The 21,853-nt window shown below is 48.8% G+C and overlaps 2 protein-coding genes and 1 non-coding gene across 3 annotated transcripts; 1 reads left to right on the top strand and 2 right to left on the bottom strand.

Moving 5' to 3' along the window:
- Positions 1–305: 305 nt before the first annotated feature.
- On the bottom strand, positions 306–16,025 carry PIGS (phosphatidylinositol glycan anchor biosynthesis class S). The gene is made up of 12 exons (XM_025917074.2): positions 15,922–16,025; positions 15,505–15,644; positions 15,308–15,419; positions 9,176–9,265; positions 8,816–8,907; positions 6,562–6,769; positions 6,138–6,280; positions 4,852–4,966; positions 3,614–3,759; positions 2,939–3,039; positions 1,708–1,918; positions 306–1,348 (listed from the first exon to the last, which is right to left on the bottom strand). Exons 1-12 carry the CDS (start codon positions 15,953–15,955, stop codon positions 1,073–1,075), a joined length of 1,668 nt encoding a protein of 555 aa, XP_025772859.1. The 5' UTR covers positions 15,956–16,025; the 3' UTR covers positions 306–1,072.
- Positions 11,628–11,762, top strand: LOC112855908 (small nucleolar RNA SNORA1). The gene has a single exon (XR_003223062.1). It is a non-coding gene; the product is annotated as a small nucleolar RNA SNORA1 (small nucleolar RNA).
- Positions 16,026–17,778: 1,753 nt separating the features above from the next.
- ALDOC (aldolase, fructose-bisphosphate C) lies at positions 17,779–21,597 on the bottom strand. Its single transcript, XM_025918217.2, has 9 exons — positions 21,497–21,597; positions 20,318–20,439; positions 20,018–20,229; positions 19,852–19,906; positions 19,597–19,757; positions 19,392–19,475; positions 18,988–19,162; positions 18,424–18,623; positions 17,779–18,275 (listed from the first exon to the last, which is right to left on the bottom strand). The coding sequence occupies exons 2-9, from the start codon at positions 20,427–20,429 to the stop codon at positions 18,180–18,182; spliced, it is 1,095 nt and encodes a 364-aa protein (XP_025774002.1). The 5' UTR covers positions 20,430–20,439; positions 21,497–21,597; the 3' UTR covers positions 17,779–18,179.
- Positions 21,598–21,853: the final 256 nt, after the last annotated feature.

The following is a 21,853-nucleotide window of genomic DNA, read 5'->3' as shown; positions in this document are numbered from 1 at the left end:
ATGAGTTTGTATCTGAGGGCTTACACTGGTACAAGCTCTTCTCTCGCAGACCCCCTGCGGGGGGGGGGGGGGAACAAAACAGGAGACACTAACAGCTGTGCTGGGCAACCCTGGACATGTTGAGGGACAACAGCCTAGGTGTCTAGCCACCACAGGGTCCTCCAGGGCAGGGAGGGAGGAAGGGGACATGGCCAGGTGAAAGCAAGGTGGACCTGTGAGCCCAGGGGAACAGCTACAGGAAACCATTACTTAGACACCAAGGAAAGGAAGAATGAAAGGTATGCTCATACTTTGTATCATTCCAATTCACATTCAACCAATGTTTATTGAGAGCATAAAATATGTCAGACACTTTCATATGCTTATCACACTTAATCCTCATAACCACCTTGTAAGGGAGCTATCATTAGTGCTATTTTAACAAATGCAAAACTGAGGCTAAGGGAGATTAAGTGGCTTATTCACTGCTCCCCAGATGATAAGGGCAGAAGGAATTCAGGCATGCTTGATCCCATCTGGAACTTTCCCCACTGCACCAAGCCACCTCTATAAGAGGGTGAAGGGAAACTTGGCCACACACACAGCATCAGGCTATACCCAACAGGCACAGCCAGCCAGAAGGGAGGGAAGGGAGAGAAGGCCCCAGAGGTGACCTGGCCCTTTCCATGACAGCAGTGCTAGGGTTCTCCCTGAGGGGTTAGAGAGAAGCGTAGAGGGGAGGAGGCTAGAATCAACCCAGGGCTTTCCCCTAATGTTCCCTGTGAGTGCAGGAGGACTTCCAGGAACAGGACAGAAGCACAACAGACTGCCCCTGCCCCAGAGGGACACAGGAAAGGGCCTTCAAGTTCAAGCCAGATAAGAAGCCCCCAATGATGCATCTTCTAGACAAGGGCACAAAGGGTTGGGGGGGAGCCTCAGCCAGAGGAATGGGAAGGATTAATCCTGCTTGGAGTGTTTACACTTTGGTTACTGGAGCTAAGTCCTTCGTGGCAGGCCCCATTTACGTGCCTCTCAATCTAACAACTCCCACTGTGGCCAGAAAGGGAACTTTCCTACTGAGATGTTGTCCTACTCAGTCTATCTTCTCAGGCTTTTTCCAGGACTTGCGGGTTTCCAGGAAGATCTTGACCAGGGACAGGAGGATGGGCACAGCCATAGGCAGGAAGAGTGGGATGTAGATGGCAAACTTCTGGTCGTCAGGGAAATAAAGGAGGTGGAGGAGCGAGGGATCAAAAAAGGCACGCTCCGAGGACGTCACAGCTTCCTGGCTGGCAGTGAAGGCAGAGGCCAGGTGCCCAGAGGCTAACTCCTCTGCCGCCTTCTGGACTGCAGCTACAGCCCTGTACACCTAGGAAGGGGGCAGGGGATTACCATTAAGTCCCAGGCATCAGTGAGGTGTTGGGGTGGGAGGAAGGATGGGCCTTACTTTGTCTTCCACCTACCAGGCAGGTTGCCTGGAGTTCGCCCAGGATATGGAGGCCAGTATAAAAGGGCTATGGTATATTTTCTTAGCGCCTGCCTAAAACCTCACACCCCATCTGGAGTCCTGCTGGGGAGCTGGCACTGCCCTCTAGAGGAAGCTTGGGGGACTCAAGGACGGTATGCCCACACACACCCTGGACCTCAACTGGCTCTCTGGTTTCACCATACCCTGGTCCTCGCTGGCCACTCCAGTTACAGCACAGAATCCATCCTGCGCCCACTCACCTCAGACGCCACATCGTCCTTGATGACAATGTTGCTGATCTTGCCCAGAAGCTGGGCCAGGGAAGTGAGAGTGGTAGTGGCTGTGGCCAGGTTTTCCACTGACCGAGCCCAGAGCAGCCGGTCAAGCTCCCAGGTCGTTAGCCCTTCACTCTTAGGCCCTGAAAACAGGCATTTCACAGGCAACTGGGGCTGAGCAATCCCAAAGAGCAACCTGTGGGAAGAGCAAAGTAAGGTCAAAGGGGCTGAGAGTAGAAGATGGCTATGATCCCTTGAATGATGACTAAGATTTTCCATCTTACCCAGAACCACAGGAGTCATAGGGAAGTACCTCAGGGTCTCAGGGGGTGAGTGGCAACACTCAGTAATACAGAGCCACAAGCCCCCCTTTGAAAACCTGTGTTTTTGCTCTTACCTGTTTCTGGATTAGATTTCCACGATCTTGTTTGAAAAAAAGGTCCCGTGGCTACAATATGTCTGATAACACCAACCTAGTTTAATCCCCTAACCCTGTCTACCGTCTCTTTGGACCAATGGGACCACTGAGCCTTTAGTTAAGGGATGATCCAGGACCACTTCTGATAAGCCTGTGTGTTGTCCCTCTCTAATCCTGCACCCAGGGCAGACATTGCTAATCAATCAGAATCCTCTTTCCTAATGATCCCAGACACAGCCGTAGAATCCTCAGTCTAGGGCATCCAGCAGCCACTACCAGCCTATCAGTTACCAGGAGAATTAACAGCTATTTTCTTAAGTAGCCCTATCTACATCCTATGGACCTGACATTCGGGAGTCTGTTTTCCTTTTCTCTTTTTTAAGTTTATTTACTTTGAGAGAGAGAGCGAAAGAGAGAAAGAGGACACACGTAGGGGAGGGGCAGAGAGAGGGGGAGAGAGAGAATCCCAAGCAGGCTCCGTGCTGTCAGCACAGAGCCCGACACAGGGCTGGATCCCATGAACCAAGACCATGACTTGAACCGAAATCAAGAGTCAGATGCTTAACCGACCAAGCCACCCAGGCATCCCAGGAGTCTGTTTTTTTAAAACAGTTTTTGTCAGCAACTAGTCCTTCTTACGAGGAGGATAAAATGATTCTTCGAAACCCTTCTTGGTTTCCCTGGGGCTCTAGGCCCAGCCAAGGTATCCCTGCCAGGTGAGATTTCATTCTAGTCAGCTCAGAAGACTCGGGTCAGATTCAGTGGCCACACCCCCAGGGAGATGAGCCAGGAACTCACCGCAACTGAGCCAGGAACACCTCCATCACTTGCTCCATGTCCACTTCAACCCTCACCGGCAGCTTCGAGGCATTGTAGGCTTTGGGGTCCACATTGTATACCTGCAAGGGGAAATAAGGCTGCCCGAACACCATGCCAGGACCGTGAACGACTCTGCTCTAGACACTCCGGAGGCCATGAGAGAAAAGGGAGACATATTCTGTGCTCCTTAGAAATTACAAACCTGATGGTATAGCTAATATTTTTTGAATACCGGCTACTAGGAGCTTTTCATAAATTATCTCCATTATCCCCTCAGAAGACCCGTAAAAAATATTTATTCCATTTTAAGAGTTCCTACCTATGAGAAACTCCCAGTCTAACAGGAGAAGTTGTCATTCATACAAGACTCCCATAAATAGGGCCAAGATCTAAGATGTACACATGGAAAAGTCCTCAGTGAGTGCGAACCGCTACATGCCAAAGGGTCACATTACAGAAAACTTATAGAAATAAGAAGCTGTGGGGCCGGCAGAGTAGGGGCACAAGCTCATAGCACCCTCACCAACTTGGTGCGGCCCCTCCCACAGGCTGGGCCATGGAGGACACTAGAGGAACAACAGAAGGAACAGTCTCAGGGAACATGTGTCTGTCCCTAAAGCCGGGGCTCTGGGGTCTGCAGAGTGTGACCGTTACCATAATGCCACCCCAACGGGGACTATGGAAGGCGTTGGTGGCCACTGGAGCGCCGTCCTTGTCCTGAATGTACAGGGGGGAGTGGGCAAGCTCAGGTACGTAGAGCAGAAAGTTGAGCACAGGGTAAAGGGAGGCAGCACTGGATCCTAGGGTAGAAAGAGAAGGCAAGTCAGAATACCAAAACACGCTGGACCTAGATCTTCGTTCCAGGTCAGCCTCTAACTTGCTGGTCACTCACAGTGGGCCTCATTTCCCCCAACTGAGAGTCCCCAGAATATCCTCCAGTCTGGGGTTTCTGTGATCGAAACCTCTGAACATTCTCCCGAGATGGGCCACACACATGAAGCAGAGTCCCTAGCCCCCTTGTCTGTCTAAGACCACTCTCTCGGGCCCTGCCACATCACACCCATATAACTATAACCCATTTTATAGACAGGTATACATATGACCTCATGTCGGCTCCCTCTTAATATCCTTCAATAGCTAGCCAGTCACACCAGGTAAAAGTCAAGCCACTTAACATGGTCCTTATGATCAAGCACCTGCCTGCCTTGCCAGCTTTGTCTTGGTCACTTCCTCGCAATTCAGCGACACTATGCTTCTCTGAGCTTTCCGAATGCCTATCCGTCTTACTCTTCTACATCTAAGCTCAGAGTTCCCTTGCCTGGAATGCCTTTCCATCTCTGCATTCAGCACTGGTAGAGGGAATGAGGGAGAAATCACACACAGCCCTTCCCATATCTTGGTCCACACTGGCCTAGCCTGGGTGCCTGAAATCCCACAACCCGTGATATACTGACTTTGGTTTGTCTGTATTATACTCTGTGGTCACCTATGCTTCCTAGGTACCATCCCCCAAATGAAAAACTGGAACCCCAGCTTCAAACCTCAGTCAGAACTGTCAATCCAGATTCTGCCTTTGTGTACTTTTGCTGTTATCTTTCCTACATGTGTGACCATATTTTTCCTGGCTGGCTTGCAAAGAGGGAAACACAGCCTATCCATTCGTTTACAGAAAGCAGTGGGAGTCATGTTTAATAAACGTTTTTGGATACGATAGCGTGGGGTTGGGAGATGTCAACAGAGTCTCATGAAGAAGCCTAAATGCCCAGTACTTCCTTAATGCCCTCAGACCACCCAACCTGGGAACCAGAACCATATACTCCCAGCCTCCAACTCCACACTGAGCCTTCAGGGTCCTGCCAAGCCTAGCAAAGAGGCCCTCATCCTTAGCTCACCCAGACGGGACTCCACTGGATTGATGACATGGGGGAGGCTATGTGCGGCCAAGTAGTAGCTAGAGGAAGCTGGGTCAAAGCGTGGGTTTACCCCCAACACTGCATAGTAAAGAATCTGTAAAGCAAAGAAGGAGAACATTCCTTTGTTTATTGGTTCATACTCCACTCTGTCCCAAAAGTTTTGAAGTGCCTTAAAAAAGATACAATAAGGGGCGCCTGGGTGGCGCAGTCGGTTAAGCGTCTGACTTCAGCCAGGTCACGATCTCACGGTCCGTGAGTTCGAGCCCCGCGTCGGGCTCTGGGCTGATGGCCCAGAGCCTGGAGCCTGTTTCCGATTCTGTGCCTCCCTCTCTCTCTGCCCCTCCCCCATTCATGCTCTGTCTCTCTCTGTCCCAAAAAATAAATAAACGTTGAAAAAAAAAAAGATACAATAAGCACAGGACAAAATATAAGAGATAAAATCAGGGCTGAGAGAAAATAGATGTAGGAAAAAAAAAATAATAAAGCCAAGGGTAAAAGTTAATACGCTATACACGGGCTATGAAAACCACATTTTTTTTTTTTTAATTTTTTTTTTCAACGTTTATTTATTTTTGGGACAGAGAGAGACAGAGCATGAACGGGGGAGGGGCAGAGAGAGAGGGAGACACAGAATCGGAAACAGGCTCCAGGCTCTGAGCCATCAGCCCGGAGCCCGACGCGGGGCTCGAACTCACGGACCGCGAGATCGTGACCTGAGCCGAAGTCGGACGCTTAACCGACTGCGCCACCCAGGCGCCCCGAAAACCACATTTTTTACCAGGCTTTCCAAGAGCGTAAACAGGGAGGGGAAACAAGTAGCATAATTCAGTGTCTGCAAGCTCAACTCAAGTCAGTTATTCAGAAGTACTCCCACTTACCAAGACCTGATAAAAATTTCTCGCACATTTTTCCTAAACGGATATTGTGTGATACAGAAGGCTACATTCTTCACATCTTTACTGTTACTACACTAACATATTTCAGGAAGCTTTATTTTTTAAATAAATTCCTTAAGGATGGCACAACTGGGTGAATACAGTTCTGGAGGGAGCCATAAGGAAGGTCGTTTTTTAACAGACGTTGACAGAAGTCCCTGAGCTGGACACCACGGAGGGAAAGTAGACACTAGAACCACATCCACACGCAGGAAGTTCCTAGCAAATCAGCAAGCTCGAAGAGCTGGAAGAACAGACTACACAAGTAAATAATAAATATGGATGGACTTTGAAAAGGAAAAGGACCCCTCGGCTTGCTCCCTGTCTTACCTGAGAGTCCACAGAGAAGTTGCCGGCAGCGCTGAGGGCACTCAGGAAGGGCTGCACATAGCGCCGGACAGCCCCCTCGATGTCCCAGTGGACGTCGTGGGACTTGGGGTCTGGGTTGAGTAAACTGAAGGTGATCTCATAGCCTATAGGAGACAGGAGTCAGGGAAGGCAGAGGCTTCTGTGGCTCAAGGGCAGTCGTACCCCTGGCTGAGCTGAACTTGTTTCTCCTCTAGAATGGGGTTGGTGGCCATGATGGAACCAAAGGGAGGACAAAACTGGGATGAGGAACAGTGAGTGCTTTCAACTAAGAGATGAAACCACAGAAGAAAGGAGTAGAGTCTGCATGCAGATTCCCCTCCTGCCCCAATGCCCCCACATCATTCACTTCCCTCTCCCTTCTCACGACAAAGCTCCATCACCCTACCCAAGCTGGACTTGAGAGGCCGCCTCTTATCAGAGCTCCACTTGTCCTCTGGAAGGTGGTCAGCCAGGGCCGCAGCAAGCACATCTTCAGTCAAAGACATGGCCTGCGCTACTTGGATCACCCGGCGGCCGACTATGTTAAAGGCCTCGCGGTGCATTATCCCTCTCACGACTGCTGTCCTCTCGGGCCCGATGTAACTCATCATGTCCTGTGAGAGAGGCCAGCAAGGGAAAGAATGCCCATGGCTCAGGGAAGAAAGCAGAAGAACGTGCCGGCTCCTGTCTCTGAGAATCTGGCTTTTTGCCACTGACCACCAGGCTGACTGCTCCCTTTAGATTCATAGTGAACCATCCCGGCATCTCTGACCAATCAGCATGCATGAATGTTTTCATTCATTTCTGCGACCTTTGCCTTCCCGGCAGACTTAAGTGCAGGCATTATCTAAATCTTTGTGGACTGGAAAACTAGGAGACGGCATGCTGAACAAGGAAAGCAGAATAAACAAACACATGGAAAGTTTGATGTAAGTAAACAGCACGTGGCAAAGAGGCAAGGACAGAAATGTTCACAGCAGCATTATTTCCTTTTTTTAAGTTTATTTTTATTTATTTTGAGAGAGCGCAAGAGAGGGAGGGGCAGAGAGAGAAAGAGAGGGAGAGGGAGAAGGAGAGGGAGAGGGAGAGAGGGAGAGGGAGAGAGGGAGAGGGAGAGAGGGAGAGGGAGAGAGGGAGAGGGAGAGAGGGAGAGGGAGAGGGGGAAAGAGAGAGAGAGAGAGAGAGAGAGAGAGAGAGAGAGGAAGAGGGAGAAACCCAAACAGGCTCCATACTGTCAGCACACAGCCCAATGTGGGGCTCAAACTCACGAACCGCAAGATCATGACCTGAGCGGTAATCAAGAGTTGGAGGCTTAACCAACTAAGCCACCCAGGTGCCCCAAGGCGGCATTATTTCTAAGAGTCAAACACTGGAGACAATCCAAATGCCCATCAGCACAGAATGGATAAATTGTGATATTTATACAATAAAACATATTAAAAATGAACACATTAGATTCAACTACACCTTGATTATCATGGAGGATTGTACCAAACATAAATGTTGAATGAAACAAAAGTTACAAAAGAACATGTGCTGTATTATTATAAAGCTCAAAAGTTTACAAAATTAAACATATTGTTTAAAATTTTTTTTTAACGTTTATTTATTTTTGAGACAGAGAGAGACAGAGCATGAACGGGGGAGGGGCAGAGAGAGAGGGAGGCACAGAATCGGAAGCAGGCTCCAGGCTCTGAGCCATCAGCCCAGAGCCCGACGTGGGACTCGAACTCACGGACCGTGAGATCGTGACCTGAGCCGAAGTCGGACGCTTAACCGACTGAGCCACCCAGGCGCCTCTTAAACATATTGTTTATAGAGACATATGTGCTGAAACCTGAAAAAGTAAGAAAATGACACGCACAAAATACGGTCACCCTGAACTAAAATAAAAGGGAGTGGGGCAAACCATGGAAATACACAGGGTTCAGCTACTATTACTAGACTGTAGTTTGCAAGCCAGGGGTGGGTTCGTTAAAATTTTCTTTCACCTTTTTATAAGAATTAAATATTTCAGGGCACCTGAATGGCTTAGTTGGTTAAGCGTCCAACTGTTGATCTTGGCCCAGGTCATGATTCCAGGGTTGTGGGGTAGAGCCCCATGGAGCCTGCTTGAGATTCTCTCTCTGTCTCTCTCTCTCTCTCTCTCTCTCTCTCTCTCTCTCGCTCTCTCTCACTCTCCCTCTCCCTCTCCTTTTCCCTCTCTTCTTCCTTCCCTCTCTCCCTCCCTCTCCCCCTCTGCCCCTCTCACCCACTCATGTGTGGTCTAAAACAAATAAATAAATAAAAATATTTCATCATAAATTTTAAAAGAAAACACTGCATGGCATAGCTCCCAATGAGCCTCTTGCTCATAAAGTGGAAAGGTCAATGCATTGCCCATTTTACCACCATAATCCATTCAAGCCATCTTTTTTTTAATCCTGTTTTTTTTCCACTTCAAATGGTCACTGGAGCTTTAACCATATAGAACTCTTGGAGTTAGAAAGACCCAGAGTCAATGAAAACAACCCTATTTGCATTCTTTTAAAAAAATATTTGGAAAAGAGTTTTCTATAGCAAATGCAAGAAACGGGCAGCACTACTGCAAGAAGGAAGTGACCTAGGAGAGGACAAGCAGATGGGATAAGGCAAGGCCATACCCTCCCTGCTCACCCTACCTGGGGCAGAAGTGAGGAGTGTTCGGGGATCACGTACACAGTCAGGGAGCCCTCTGCTTGCTCCTGCGGCTCAGCTAACATGGTTTCTGCCTCTGGGGACAAGAGCAGAAGGTCTACCAGGAGCAAAACACCATGCCCTATCCCTCTGCCCCCCAACAGAGTGCCTAAGCCACAATTCCACCTCCCTTTCTACATGGCTGACATTGTGGCCAGGCTTGGCCCCCAGTGGCCCAGGCGGAAACACACTCTCATCCCCAGCTTTCCCAGGAAGTTAGAAGATGGTATGGAAACTACACACTTAGAGATCAGAAGAAAAAAGAGGGCTCCGTGTTAAACTAGTGTGATCACTCCTTCCGGTACCTTGCATACTGCCCAGTGACAGGGCCTCTTCCTCGTGGTCCAGAGCCCTCCGATAAGCCTTCTGGAAACGGCACTTGATTTTCATTTTGTCTGAGAGGGAAAGGAAGAGGATGAGAAGACTAAGGGGTGCCTGGGTGGCTTAGTTGGTTAAGCATCTGACTTCAGCTCAGGTCATGATCTCGCAGTTCATGAGTTCGAGCCCCACATGGGGCTCTGTGCTGACAGCTTGGAGCCTGGAGCCTGCTTTGGACTCTGTGTCTCCCTCTCTTTCTGCCCCTCCCCCACTCACTCTCTGTCTCTCTCAAGAAGAAATAAACATTGAAAAAAAAAAAAAAAGATAAGACTAAATACAGACCTCTGCCCATCTTCCCAGCCCTAACACTGTCCAGTGTCTCAGGACATCAAGAAAATCGTTTGCAGAGAAAGTCCCAGAGGCTACAGCCAATTCTAACGATTTCTACATGGATGATATCAAATACACGACACTCCACCTCTTCCACCTAACCAGCTCTTGCTTCTACCTGTGTACACACTACCTTCAACCTGAAGTACTCTCCCACAGGGAAATCTATTACAATATTTATTCTATTAATAGGTGAAAGGAGCAAAACCATACGATCACTTCGATAGGTGCCTCAAAATAAGGCAACAAATTCAGGTTGTTGTTTTTTTTAGAGAGAGTGTGAATGCGCCAGCATGCATGCGTGCGTGCACACAAGCAGGGGCAGAGCAGAGAGAGAGAGAGAAAATCTCAAGCAGACTTTGTGACGTCAGCACAGAGCCTAATGTGGGGCTCAATGCAGGACCTGATCTCACAAACCATGAGATCGTGACCTGAGCCCAAATCAAGAGTCCGATGCTTAACCAAATGAGCCACTCAGGCGCCCCAATGAACATTCTTGATAAAAATGCACACTTAATGACAAAACACTCAAGTAGTTCCATTAAAATCATTAATAAAATGAGGATGCCCACTACTTCCTCTATTATTCAGCACTGTTCTTTCTGAAGTTCCTGACCAATGAAAAAAGTGAAGACCAGTGAAGAAAGAGACACGAAACCTGAATACTTGAAAGAACAAAATGTCCACTTTTTGAAATAGCATAATTATTTTCCAAGAAAATCAAAGAAAATCAACTGAAAAAAATATCACAACTGGTAACAATTCAGTCCTATGACTAGATATACACAAGAATTAATAGCTTTCTGAGAAATACCAGCAATGTCCAATTTGAAAAGCAAGTATTTTTTAAATCCCAATCCTCATCATAATAAAGAACGTACAAACACCCAGGAAGAAATGTACAAAACTATAAGAAAAACACCCAGGACTTTACTGAAGGACCTAAAAGAAGATTTGAATGAAATAGAAAAGACTAAATATTCTAAGGATGTCAATTCTCCCCAAGTTAATCTATACCTGCAAAATAATCCCATAGGGATTTTTTGCCCCCTGTCCCTGGAACTTGAGAAGTTGAACCTAAAACTTCTTGTGAAAGTTCTTTGTTATAGAAGAATTCCAGGTCATAATATAAGAGAAATTACAGAATTTTAAATTTGCCATTTTGGGGTACCTGGCTGGCTCAGTTGTAGAGCATGCTACTCTTGATCTCAGGGTTGTGAGTTCAAGCCGTACGTTGGGTATATAGATTACTTAAAAATAAAATCTTAAAATAAATAAATAAATAAATAAAAACTGCCATTTTGCAACTGCTATGAAATGGATGCCAGCATCATTGGATGCTAAAACCATCAGGTGAAAGGTTGACAGGGAATTAAAATACAGACATCGAGGAGTGCCTGGGTGGCTCATTCGGTTGAGCATCCGACTTCGGTTCAGGTCATGATCTCGCGATTCATGAGTTCGAGCCCTGCATCAGGCTCTGTGCTGATAGCTCAGAGCCTGGAGCCTGCTTCAGATTCTGTGTCTCCCTCTCTCTCTCCCCTTTCCCCACTCATGCTCTCTCTCTGTTTCGCAAAAAGGAATAAATGTTAAAAAAAAAAATTTAAAAAAAAAATACAGACATCAAGCTGACAGTATCTGAATTCACTAAATCATCTTTGTATCACCCAAAGTGAAAAAAACCCATCCATTCTATGCTTCCTGATATAACACAATAGGAAGTATACCACACTAATTATAATGTATTCTTATCTAAAAAAGTGAACTGATTTTGATCAAATCTCCTGACCTGACTACCAGTTTACAAAAAATATGGATAATAGAGGAATAAGTTAAATGAAACTAGGAGAAAGCAATCTGCCAAATCCAGAATGGGAGAGGTTCTAGAAAACAAGTGGCCTGGTTTCTCCAAAAAACCAAAGAAAAGAAGTGTATCAGGATGGGGTAGGGGGAGCTGATATATAATAAAAAAAGGCAAAAGAAATGTAACAAAATGTGATGTGTTGATCCCGATTAGAATAAACCAACTATAAAAGGACACCTGTGAAAAGCCTCATTCTAGATGGAAATGGGTACTATCATTCATGGTGTCCAGAAATTGTTAACGTGGCTACAATAAGACACAGGTTATGCTTCCATTGCAGCAAGTTTATTGCAGTGGTGACATTGAGAACTGTAACATTTTTTCCTAGGCTCATGGAGTAGAGAGCGGAAGTAACAAGACTTTTCAATATTACAATGAAGGAATAACAATTTTAGATCATTTGCCAAAATAGCAATCAATGTACTTCCTACCGTTTGACTTCTAGGGCCCTAACGTAAAGAAATTGGATCCCAAAGATTACAGGTGGGGAATTTCTGAAGTAGGTCCACATGCCAGTGGAGATCAAAGAAGTCCAACCAAAAGAACCAGGACTGACTGATAGTGACAACTGTGGATTAAACAAAAGTTCTTTTTAAAAGGATTATTTTGGGGGCGCCTGGGTGGCTCAGTCGGTTAAGCATCCGACTCTTGATTTCAGCTCAGCTCATGATCTCACAGTTAGCGTGTTTGAGCCCCACGTCAGGCTCTGTGCTGATGGTGTGGAGCCTGCTTGGGATTCTGTCTCCTCTCTCTGTCCCTCCCCCACTTGCTCTCTGTATCTTTCTCAAAATAAGTAAAAACATACTTTAAAAAATAATAATAAATAAATAAATAAGTAAGTAAATAAATGGGTTATTTTGAAGATTATGATTCTGGTTTTGGAGGAACTATGGTGATCGGCTGCAGCACTGGAAGGACACACATGTAAAATTCCCGAAATAAAATTTATTGGGGCATCTGGGTGGCTCAGCCGGTTAAGCATCTGACTCTTGGTTTCGGCTCAGGTCATGATCTCGAGGTTCGTGGGACCAAGTCCTGCATCAGGCTCTGCACTGACAGTGCGGAGCCTGCTTGGGATTCTCTCTCCCTCTCTATCTGTCCCTCCCCCACTCACACTCACACTCACACTTTCTCTCTCAAAATAAATAAATAAAAATATTTTTTTTTAATTTACTGACTTAAAAAATTAAGAGGACACCTTCGAGATAATTGGGGAAATATGAATATAGACTGGAAATTAGATGATACTCAAGAATTACCATGGACTTGGTTAGGTGTGATATGGTAGTTATGTTTAAAAGCAACAAAAGGGGCGCCTGGGTGGCTCAGTCGGTTGGGCGGCCTACTTCAGCTCAGGTCATGATCTTGCGGTCCGTGAGTTCGAGCCCCGCATCGGGCTCTGGGCTGATGGCTCAGAGCCTGCAGCCTGCTTCCCATTCTGTGTCTCCCTCTCTCTCTGCCCCTCCCCCGTTCATGCTCTGTCTCTCTCTGTCTCAAAAATAAATAAAACGTTAATAAAATAAATAAATAAATAAATAAATAAAAGCAACAAAATAAAATCTTTCAAGGGCTGCCCTTCTCATCTAGCATAAAAGCTGTATGTGAGCCTAGCCCCCTGTCCACTGCTCTGGTTTTATTTCATTTCCTCTTACTCTTTCCCTCATTCACCTCACTCTCCCCATAATGGAATTCTCACTGTTCTGCAAAGGCACCACTTCTGCTCCTACCACAGGACCTTATATTTGCTTCTCTCTCTACCAAAAAATGCTCTTCTCCCAGATATCTACACAGTTTACTACTTTACCTCTTTGGGTCTTTTTTTTTTTTTTTATTTTTAAAAAAATTTTTTTTTTCAACGTTTATTTATTTTTGGGACAGAGAGAGACAGAGCATGAACGGGGGAGGGGCAGAGAGAGAGGGAGACACAGAATGTGAAACAGTCTCCAGGCTCTGAGCCATCAGCCCAGAGCCCGATGCGGGGCTCGAACTCACGGACCGCGAGATCGTGACCTGGCTGAAGTCGGACGCTTAACCGACTGCGCCACCCAGGCGCCCCACCTCTTTGGGTCTTTACTTGAAAGTCCTGTTTTCAAATGATGCCGTCCTTAGCCACCCCCTCTAAAATAGCAATGACCTCTTTATCCCCCAAGAAAACCTCCCTATATCCCTGTCCTGAACTATTTTCCCCCTGTCACCATCTAACATACATACATACATTTATTTATTACAGATTTTATTTTTTTAAGTAATCTCTATACCCGATGTGGGGCTTGAACCCACAACCCTGAGATCAAGAGTTGCAGACTCCACTGACTGAGCCAGCCAGGTGCCCCCCACCATGTAACATATATTTGTTTATCTTCTTGTCTGTTCTCTTCTTTTTTTTTTTTGTCTATTCTGTTCAATGTATTTTGTCTACTTTGTTTGCTGTATCTCCAGCGACTACAACAGTATCTGATATGGGCACTCAATAATAAATATTGGTTGAATAAATGGACCAACCTATTACTATTCCTATGTAGTAGATGAGAAAACCAAGAGTTAGAGAGGTTAACAACCTCACCCAAATTCACACAAGTGGCAGAACCAAGGCTTTAACCCAGCTCTCTTACACCAAATTCTCCATACTCTTGGCCACTCCACCCGACTACCTTCACAATATGTCCATATTATTGAATACCATGTCACTAAATGTGAATGTCCATGATAAATTGACAACAATCAAAGTTGCAAACTAACATGTGAGGCATGATCCAATTCTTGTTTTGAGAAACAACAAGTATGTGTGTTTACATTAGGCTGAGCCATATGAAATACGACTTTTAAGAAACACGGGTGACCAAGGTTAAAAAGCTAGAAAGTAAATGGTACACAGGCACTTCACCATCTGGACTCAGCCTACACATACAGTCACTCACAATTTTCACTTCACACTCCAGAAAAGTAAAACCGCACACAGATTCCCCCAACATGCTGACTCACCCCTCCATGCTTCTACACGGGAGGTAGTATAGGTTGTTGGTTAAAAGCCCGAACTCTGGAATCAGTCAGGCCTGGATTTAAATCTTAGCTCCACCTCTTACTAGCTAGCTGTGTGATCGTGAACAAATGAAAATCTCTCTCTTTTTTTCATTTATAAAATGGAGATCATGTGAGAGACGATTAAATAAGACAACACATGTAAAGTGCTTCACCTAGTTTATGGCATATAATGAACAACAAATATTAGCCATTGCTATACCTGGCTCAAGCTGTTCCCTTCCTCCCTTCCCCATTTACCCTGAATTCCTTCACATCCTTTGAAAATCTGACTTAAAAATGACATCCTCAAAACCTTCTCTGCCTTTTTTTCCTCCCAGGCTGTTAAAGGCTCTTTTTTAAATACGATCTCTGTTTCTTACATAATCCCCTGTGATTTCTTTATCTAAGTGTTTTTGTCCCCTACATGACTATGAATTTCTCAAAACCATTATCAATTCTTTATTTATCCCGAAATTCCTGGTACCAAAAGGTGCCTACTAACACTCAACAAAGTGTTCCATGTCAAATTGAGTAAGAGCTGTATACAACTCCAACTTGATTCCAAACCCTGCGTTCTTTCTACCACATCCCACCTCCTCTCCTATCTTCTAATGAGCATCAACTGCTTCTCATCAGGTAGCACAACTGTCATGAATGAAATTGCTGCCCTAACGGTGAACACTGTTATTTAAAGTTGCTTTTCTTCTAACCAACCACACTGTTCATTCAGAACTGTTCATTCAGAGAGGGCTTTTAAGAAAGGGACACCCACGCTCCTCCAACCTAACCCATCTCTGCACTGAGCTCAGACCAGAAAGGCAGGCTTGACTCCCCAAGAACTCACATTTCAGAGGGATCTCTCTCTCATGCACAACGGTGAAGGGCAGCTTCTCCTGGTCGTCCGACGGCACTGACTCTCGGGTAAATACGACAGTGACGGGCACCATGAGCCGCAGCTAGAGAAAGGAGCATCAGGGCCATCGGCTGAGTCTCCACCTTGCCAGTGGGCTGTCCCCAGGCCTTCTCCCACAGAGGTCTCACCTGCAGGGCATTCAGCCCACTGATCTCAGAGTAAGGCAATGGGGCCCGGTAGGTCTCCGTAGTCTTCCACCAGAGCGGCAACCCCAGCACGATGGCCACGGCAGCGAAGAAGAGAGCGGCCCGCTTGCCTCGGACCACCTCTAGGGGCACGGAGGTACCGACTTGAGGCGCTGGAAGTGGGCTTGGTTGTCCTCCCCACACCTGACGCGGACGAGCCCCAGCAACCCTCACTCAGAAGCTCTCCGCCCGCCTTCATAGGGATCCCTGTGCCAGGGGCCCGCGCCCGTCTGAAGGGATCTTGTCTGAAACGACCCCCGACCCCCTAGTCCGCGGGACCACTGGCACACCACAATCCCCAAGCCCGCATTCCTCGCTCGCGATCTATGAGTCTCAGTTCCCACCCGAATGCCACCGCACCTAGGTCTGTAGCTGCGGCCCCGGGAGCCGCCATGCTTCCATCCAGTTGCTCTAGCCGCCGAGGGGCGGAGCTACGCAAAGCCTCCCCCAATCGGAAACCCGCAAGGAGGGGGCGGGACCACGGCAGAGGTCGCAGCCAATCGCAAGCGGCACTCAGGGAGGGCAGGGGAGAGAAAGAGGTAGAGGGTGGGCGGGGTCCGCAAGGAGCCCGGCCGTGAGTTTGAAAGGAATTTACCCAAGCACCAAGGGCCAGTGGAGTGGCTGTGCAGGTTTCTGTGTTGCCGGAAGATTCTTCGTTAGTACCCCGTTTCCTTGTGGAACACACTCCTAGCCCCAGGGATTAAGAGAGCAAACTCTGCAGGCGTTAAATACTAGTTGAGCGACCACAGGCAGCTCTAAGTCTCAGTTTTCTCATCTGGAAAATGGAGATATTTACTAAAATGAGGTCATTCAGGGGCGCTTGGCTGGCCGTCAGTGGAGCAGGTGAGTCTTGATCTTGGGGTCCTGAGTTTGAGCCCCACGTTGGGTGTAGAGATTACTTAAAAAATAAAATGAGGTCATTCATGTGAAGAACCTGGCACGGAAAGCACCCAAATATCACCTATCAGGATAACTGTTTATCGTCCGTTTCAGAGAGCTCCTCTTCTGGGCACTCTCTCCGTAAGCTTCAGATATGGAGACAGCAAGCTAGTTGTACCTTTTTAGCATATTTGGCTCATTCAGCCTTTTTTTTTTTTTTTTTTTTTTTTTTTTATTCATTTGAGTTCATTTCCAAGTTGTAAAAGTCTGAATACTTCACTTAAAATTCTTGAAAATTCATGAACACAGACTCTGGATCCTGATCACTTGGGTTTAAATCCTGACTTTACCACCTCACCTGAGTGATCTTGAGAAGTTAATTAACTAACCTCTCTGTGCCTGTTTCCTCATATTAAAATAGGGATGGTAATAGTATCTACTTCATACAGTGTTGTAGTAAATGAGTTAGTAAATGTAAAGTGATTAGAATAGGGCCTGGTGGGAGCACATAGCAAGTGCTATGTAAGTGTTAGCTATTTCTGTTAATATGAGGTCAGGTGACACTGGACCTACATTCCCATATTGCAATAATTTGGTGGGTGGAGCATTGATTGCACACTTTACACAGAGCATGGGCTGCCCAGTTCACACAGAACATGCCTAGCAAGTTCTTTCAACTTTTCATCCCTTCAGACGGCCCCAGGTGTTCGATGTATGTACCCCCCACACCCCAGCCAAGTGGTCAAAGTTTAGCATGAAACCTCACCAGGGCTTCCCTTGCCCAGACCCTCAAATTGGCCTTCTCTGTGCCCTCATCTCCCCAAAACGGGAATGGGCAATAGCCCTTGGCAACCTCCTAGGTACCCTGCTCCGTCTGGCAGTCCTGAGCCTTGGGCCTTTTCCTTGCTGGGCAGGAGCCCAGGTGTTCCTCCTGCAGTGCCACCCCCACCCCAGCAGAACGTGTCAAGCCCCAGCAGGGTTCAGCACACAGAAGTGAGCGACTGCCATCCCCCTTATCCCAGTTTTGGGCCATTCGCAAAAGCTGCCTTCAGGAATTGCACAAGTCTCGCCTTACTCCATCCTTCAGACGCAGCCCAGTGCCTCTGATGTGGCGGTCCTGAAAGACCTGCAGCCTTCCAACTTTGGACATTAACCCGCAAGAGCTTGAGCTGGGAATGGTGACTGGGTGTGCCCCTCCCCTCAACACTTCCAGCCCAGTAAGACTCAAAACCTACTCTGTCCTCCACAGTCAGAGGGCCCAGGCAGTCAGCCGAAATCAGAAACTGAGAAGTGGGCGTCTGAGGCATCTGATGTGTAAAACAGACAGACAAAGTAGCATGTTTTGCTACCATTTATTTGCTATGTGGTATGTACCCAAGGTGTGAGTCATGTCTGGTGTCCTATCCTCTGATCCCAGAAGAGAGGACAGGCAAGGAAAGCCCAAGGAGAAACTACCACATCATGGGGAAATTGTGGGGGCTAGCAGAGGCAGGGGGAAACCGAAGCATCCTGCTCTGGCTTCTAGCAACTTCTTCTGCCCTCAGTCGTGAGGGGCACCCCATCCATCTAATGGTCCCAGGTGGCAGCAATGGGAGAGGGGAGGGGAGGACAAAAAAGGAAGATGACTCCGTGCTGGATGCAGGCATGTCTGCTCTGCATGACTGTTTGGCGCTAGCCATTACTATAGGTGAAATTGGGTGCAGGTGGCCAAGCCAAGGGCTGTGACATGGGATGCGTACTCAGTAGGCATGGTTGGCAATGTAGAGGGACTGTGCTGCTGCTCCGCCATCTTCTCCACTGCCTTCATACTTGCCCTGGGCCGCAAGCCCATTCACCTGCAAAAGAGCAGGCGGGAGGGGGGTTCAGGGGGAGTAAACAGGCTGACCCAGCCCACAGGGGCCAAACCCTGCCCAGGCTGTAACCTCTGAGTGCCCCCTGCCTAGCTATACCCCTCTCCCCCAATCACCACCTCTAGCTCCCAACCTCGGCCCGCTTGATGAACTCCTCAGTGGCAGCCCCAGCATTGTCTTGTTGCCCTCTCCAGGCATTGAGGGCAGAGGCCTGCAGGGCACGCCCGTAGGAGAAGGTGAGGGCCCAGGGCCGAGGAAGGGGGCAGCGGTTGATAGCATTGAGGTTGAGTGATGCTTCCTCTTCACTCTGACCCCCAGACAGGAAGGTCACTCCTAGGGTAGAGTAGAGAAGACAAAGTGGGGGCGCCTGGGTGGCGCAGTCGGTTAAGCGTCCGACTTCGGCCAGGTCACGATCTCGCGGTCCGTGAGTTCGAGCCCCGTGTCGGGCTCTGGGCTGATGGCTCAGAGCCTGGAGCCTGTTTCCGATTCTGTGTCTCCCTCTCTCTCTGCCCCTCCCCTGTTCATGCTCTGTCTCTCTCTGTCCCAAAAATAAAAACAAAAACAAAAACAAAAAAAAAAACGTTGAGAAGACAAAGTGGTCAACTCTCTAGTTTTCCAGGGTACAGGACCCATGAAGACCACAAGAACCTGAGGATGGGTCTTAGGGATAGGAACGGGTTAGGAAGCACGGTGGTACCTGGAACAGCCGGGGGCACAGTGCGACGCAGGGCAGTGACAGTTGCCATGGCGATCTCCTCTGGGCTGTATTTAATGGGACAGGCATGGCCAGGGGTCACCATGTTGGGCTTGAGCAGGGTCCCTTCGAGGTACACGTGATGGTCACTCAGGGCCTTGTACACGGCAGCCAAGACCTGGGAAATCAGAGGTTTACTAAGGTTCTGGACTCCTGTTTAACCCTCCCTGTTTAGGGGAAGGTGGGCATGACTGGGAGGGACAGTACAGGCTCAAACTCACAGGTGTGTTCTTGGATGAAGTAAAAGAATGCTTGGGGAAAGTGCTTGCATCTAAGCCAAGGACTATGGGGAACAGGCTCCCCCGTCAGACTGTCCTTGCAGTGTCTGTACCCAGGTGTGGACTCACCTTCTCCGTAACATACTGACAGCGTTTGAGGTCATGGTCTCCATCAGGCAGGATCTCAGGTTCCACAATAGGCACAATTCCATTCTGCAGGTAAGAGCAGAATAACTTGGGAGGGGCATAGGTAGGAGGGGAGAAAGCCCTGGTAACCCTCTCCCCACTAGGCACCGGGCACCTGTCTGACCCCCCCCCCCACACATACACACACCTGCTGGCAGATGCTGGCATAGCGGGCCAGCACGTTGGCATTCTCCAGAATGGCAAGTGCTGAGGGTGTGCGCTCACTGATTTTCAGCACGCAACGCCACTTGGCAAAGTCGGCACCATCCTTCTTGTATTGGGCACAGCGTTCCGAGAGCCCATCCAGCCCTGCAGGCATAGTGCCAGCCTCATCACTCTGCCCCTCTGCGCCAGCATCAACCATCCAACAACCCTGTGGTCCTGAAGCCCACCCATCCTGTACCTTGAGTGGTGGTTTCTCCATCGGTCCCCGCTAGAGGAACTACACCCTTGTCAACCTGTAGGGGAAACACAGGCAGAAGGCTGAACCCAGGCAGGATTCCCCTTGTCACCTCTCTCACACACACCTATTTCCATGTTCAGCCCCCATTGAGGGCCAGTGGCTGCACCTTGATGCCCACGATAATGCCCTTATCCTGGATGGTACGAACGAAGGGAACACCACTGTCATCTTTCTGGTAGAGTGTCTCATGGAAGAAGATCACCCCTCCGATGCACTTCTTCACACGGTCATCAGCACTGAACAGGACCTGGCGGTACAATCTGCGGTTTTCCTCTGTGTTCTCCACTCCAATTTGGCTCAGCCGCTTGGCCATGCTTCCTGGGGGCAAACAAAAGAAGGGTAAGCAAGCTCATCCCCAGGGCTCTCTGGCCACCTCTACCCCACCTAGCCACAGGCCCTCACCTACCTACAGACTCATCGGCGGCCAGAATGCCTTTGCCTGGGGCCACAATCCGAAGGGCGATGTCAGACAACTCCTTTTTCTGCTCAGCAGAAAGGGCTGGGTACGAGTGGGGCATGGTGACAGCTCTGTGGAATTGAGACAAGATATAAAAGCTGGTCCCGACCTACTACGTCCTCTGCTTCCTCTCTTGGCCATATGGGCCAAATGGCCTCCCCCCACCTCCCAACCAGCATGGAGCTAGGAACAAGGCAGTTGTCCTTGGCATAGGTCCTGGGCAACACAGTGGCACCAATCCCTCTGACAGCTAGCAGGCTTAGGGCCCCAGTTCCCACATCTCCTTTTGTCACTGGTGGGCACCCTTCCCAGCCCTGGGGAAAGATGCAGGGTGGGGGTGGGGACGTGAGCAGCCCCGAAGCTACAGGTCTTCTTGTGAAACTACTGCCCAAGCGAAGACCCAGTCCTTCTTTTACTGAATTTGGCCCTGTGAGGTAGGGCATGAGTCCTGGCCTTTCCAATTGCCATTTGTCAGCCTCAGCAGGGCCCCTAGGGAAAAGTGCACTTACTTCCCAGGCTTCAGAATGAGGCAAAAGTACCTATCACCCCTCTTCCTGCACCTTCCGGGGGAAAAGTGGGGGACAAGTGGGGAGCAGGAGTGGCACAAAAAATTGCCATAGGCTTCTGTTACCGCTTCTTTTCCATAGCTCAAAGCTGACTGTCTTTGCAACCAAATGGGAGCAGAGGATCAGGGTTGAAAGGAGTGAGCAGAGGGCCTGAGAAAGGGAGGAAGAGATGCAGGAGCAGGGGGGAGACCTGTGGGCAGCGGATAGGGAGACAGGCTAACCAAACCAGGGGGCAGAGAAGGCAAGACAACGGGACAAGGACTTAGCCCAGGAAAGGGAGCAGGCTGAGATGAAAATGGGCTGGGCGGGAGAGGCTGACCCCAAGGAAAAAATCCGGTAGGCAGAGAAAGACTGAAGTCGGGGCCTGAGGGCTGAGAGGAAGGGGTGCTGTGGAAGAGGCCGAACCACAGGGTTTGGGGTGGACAGAAAGGAGACAGGATGTAAGGAGAGAGTTGAGAAGGCACATCCAGGCACCCTTGGGAGCAGGCCAAGGGGGACAGAAGTTAGAGTCATAGAGAGGAAGCGGAGATGCTGAGCAGCTCCGGCCTCGCTCCAGCCTCACCTGTCCGCAGCGGCAGCCACAGGAACAGCGCGGATTAAGGTCGGCGACAGCTGTGGCTCCCAGCTCAGGCTCCGATAAATGAGGCTGCGGATGCCGCAGAGCTACGTGACACCCCCCGAGGGGCGGGCACCTCCCCGCCGTAGCCACGCCCCCTCCCCCAGACTGGTGTCCTAGCAGGGCCACGCCCACAGAGGCGGGGCGACGAGGTGGAGTGACTACACGGCCAGGTTCTCCGAGGCTGTTGTCCCCTCCTACCTCATGGAGCCCTGCCAATAGGGCCCCAGGGGCAAGAAACGGCCTTGCCCTCATTTCTGCCACAATCGCCTTCACCGTGTGCCCGGCACTGTGCTGGATGTT

This window comes from Puma concolor, chromosome E1 (genome assembly GCF_028749965.1).
Source record: "Puma concolor isolate L17-30 chromosome E1, mPumCon1.1.hap2, whole genome shotgun sequence".
NCBI classification, from domain to species: Eukaryota; Metazoa; Chordata; class Mammalia; order Carnivora; family Felidae; genus Puma; species Puma concolor.
This window is presented reverse-complemented; position numbering and strand designations above follow the sequence as displayed.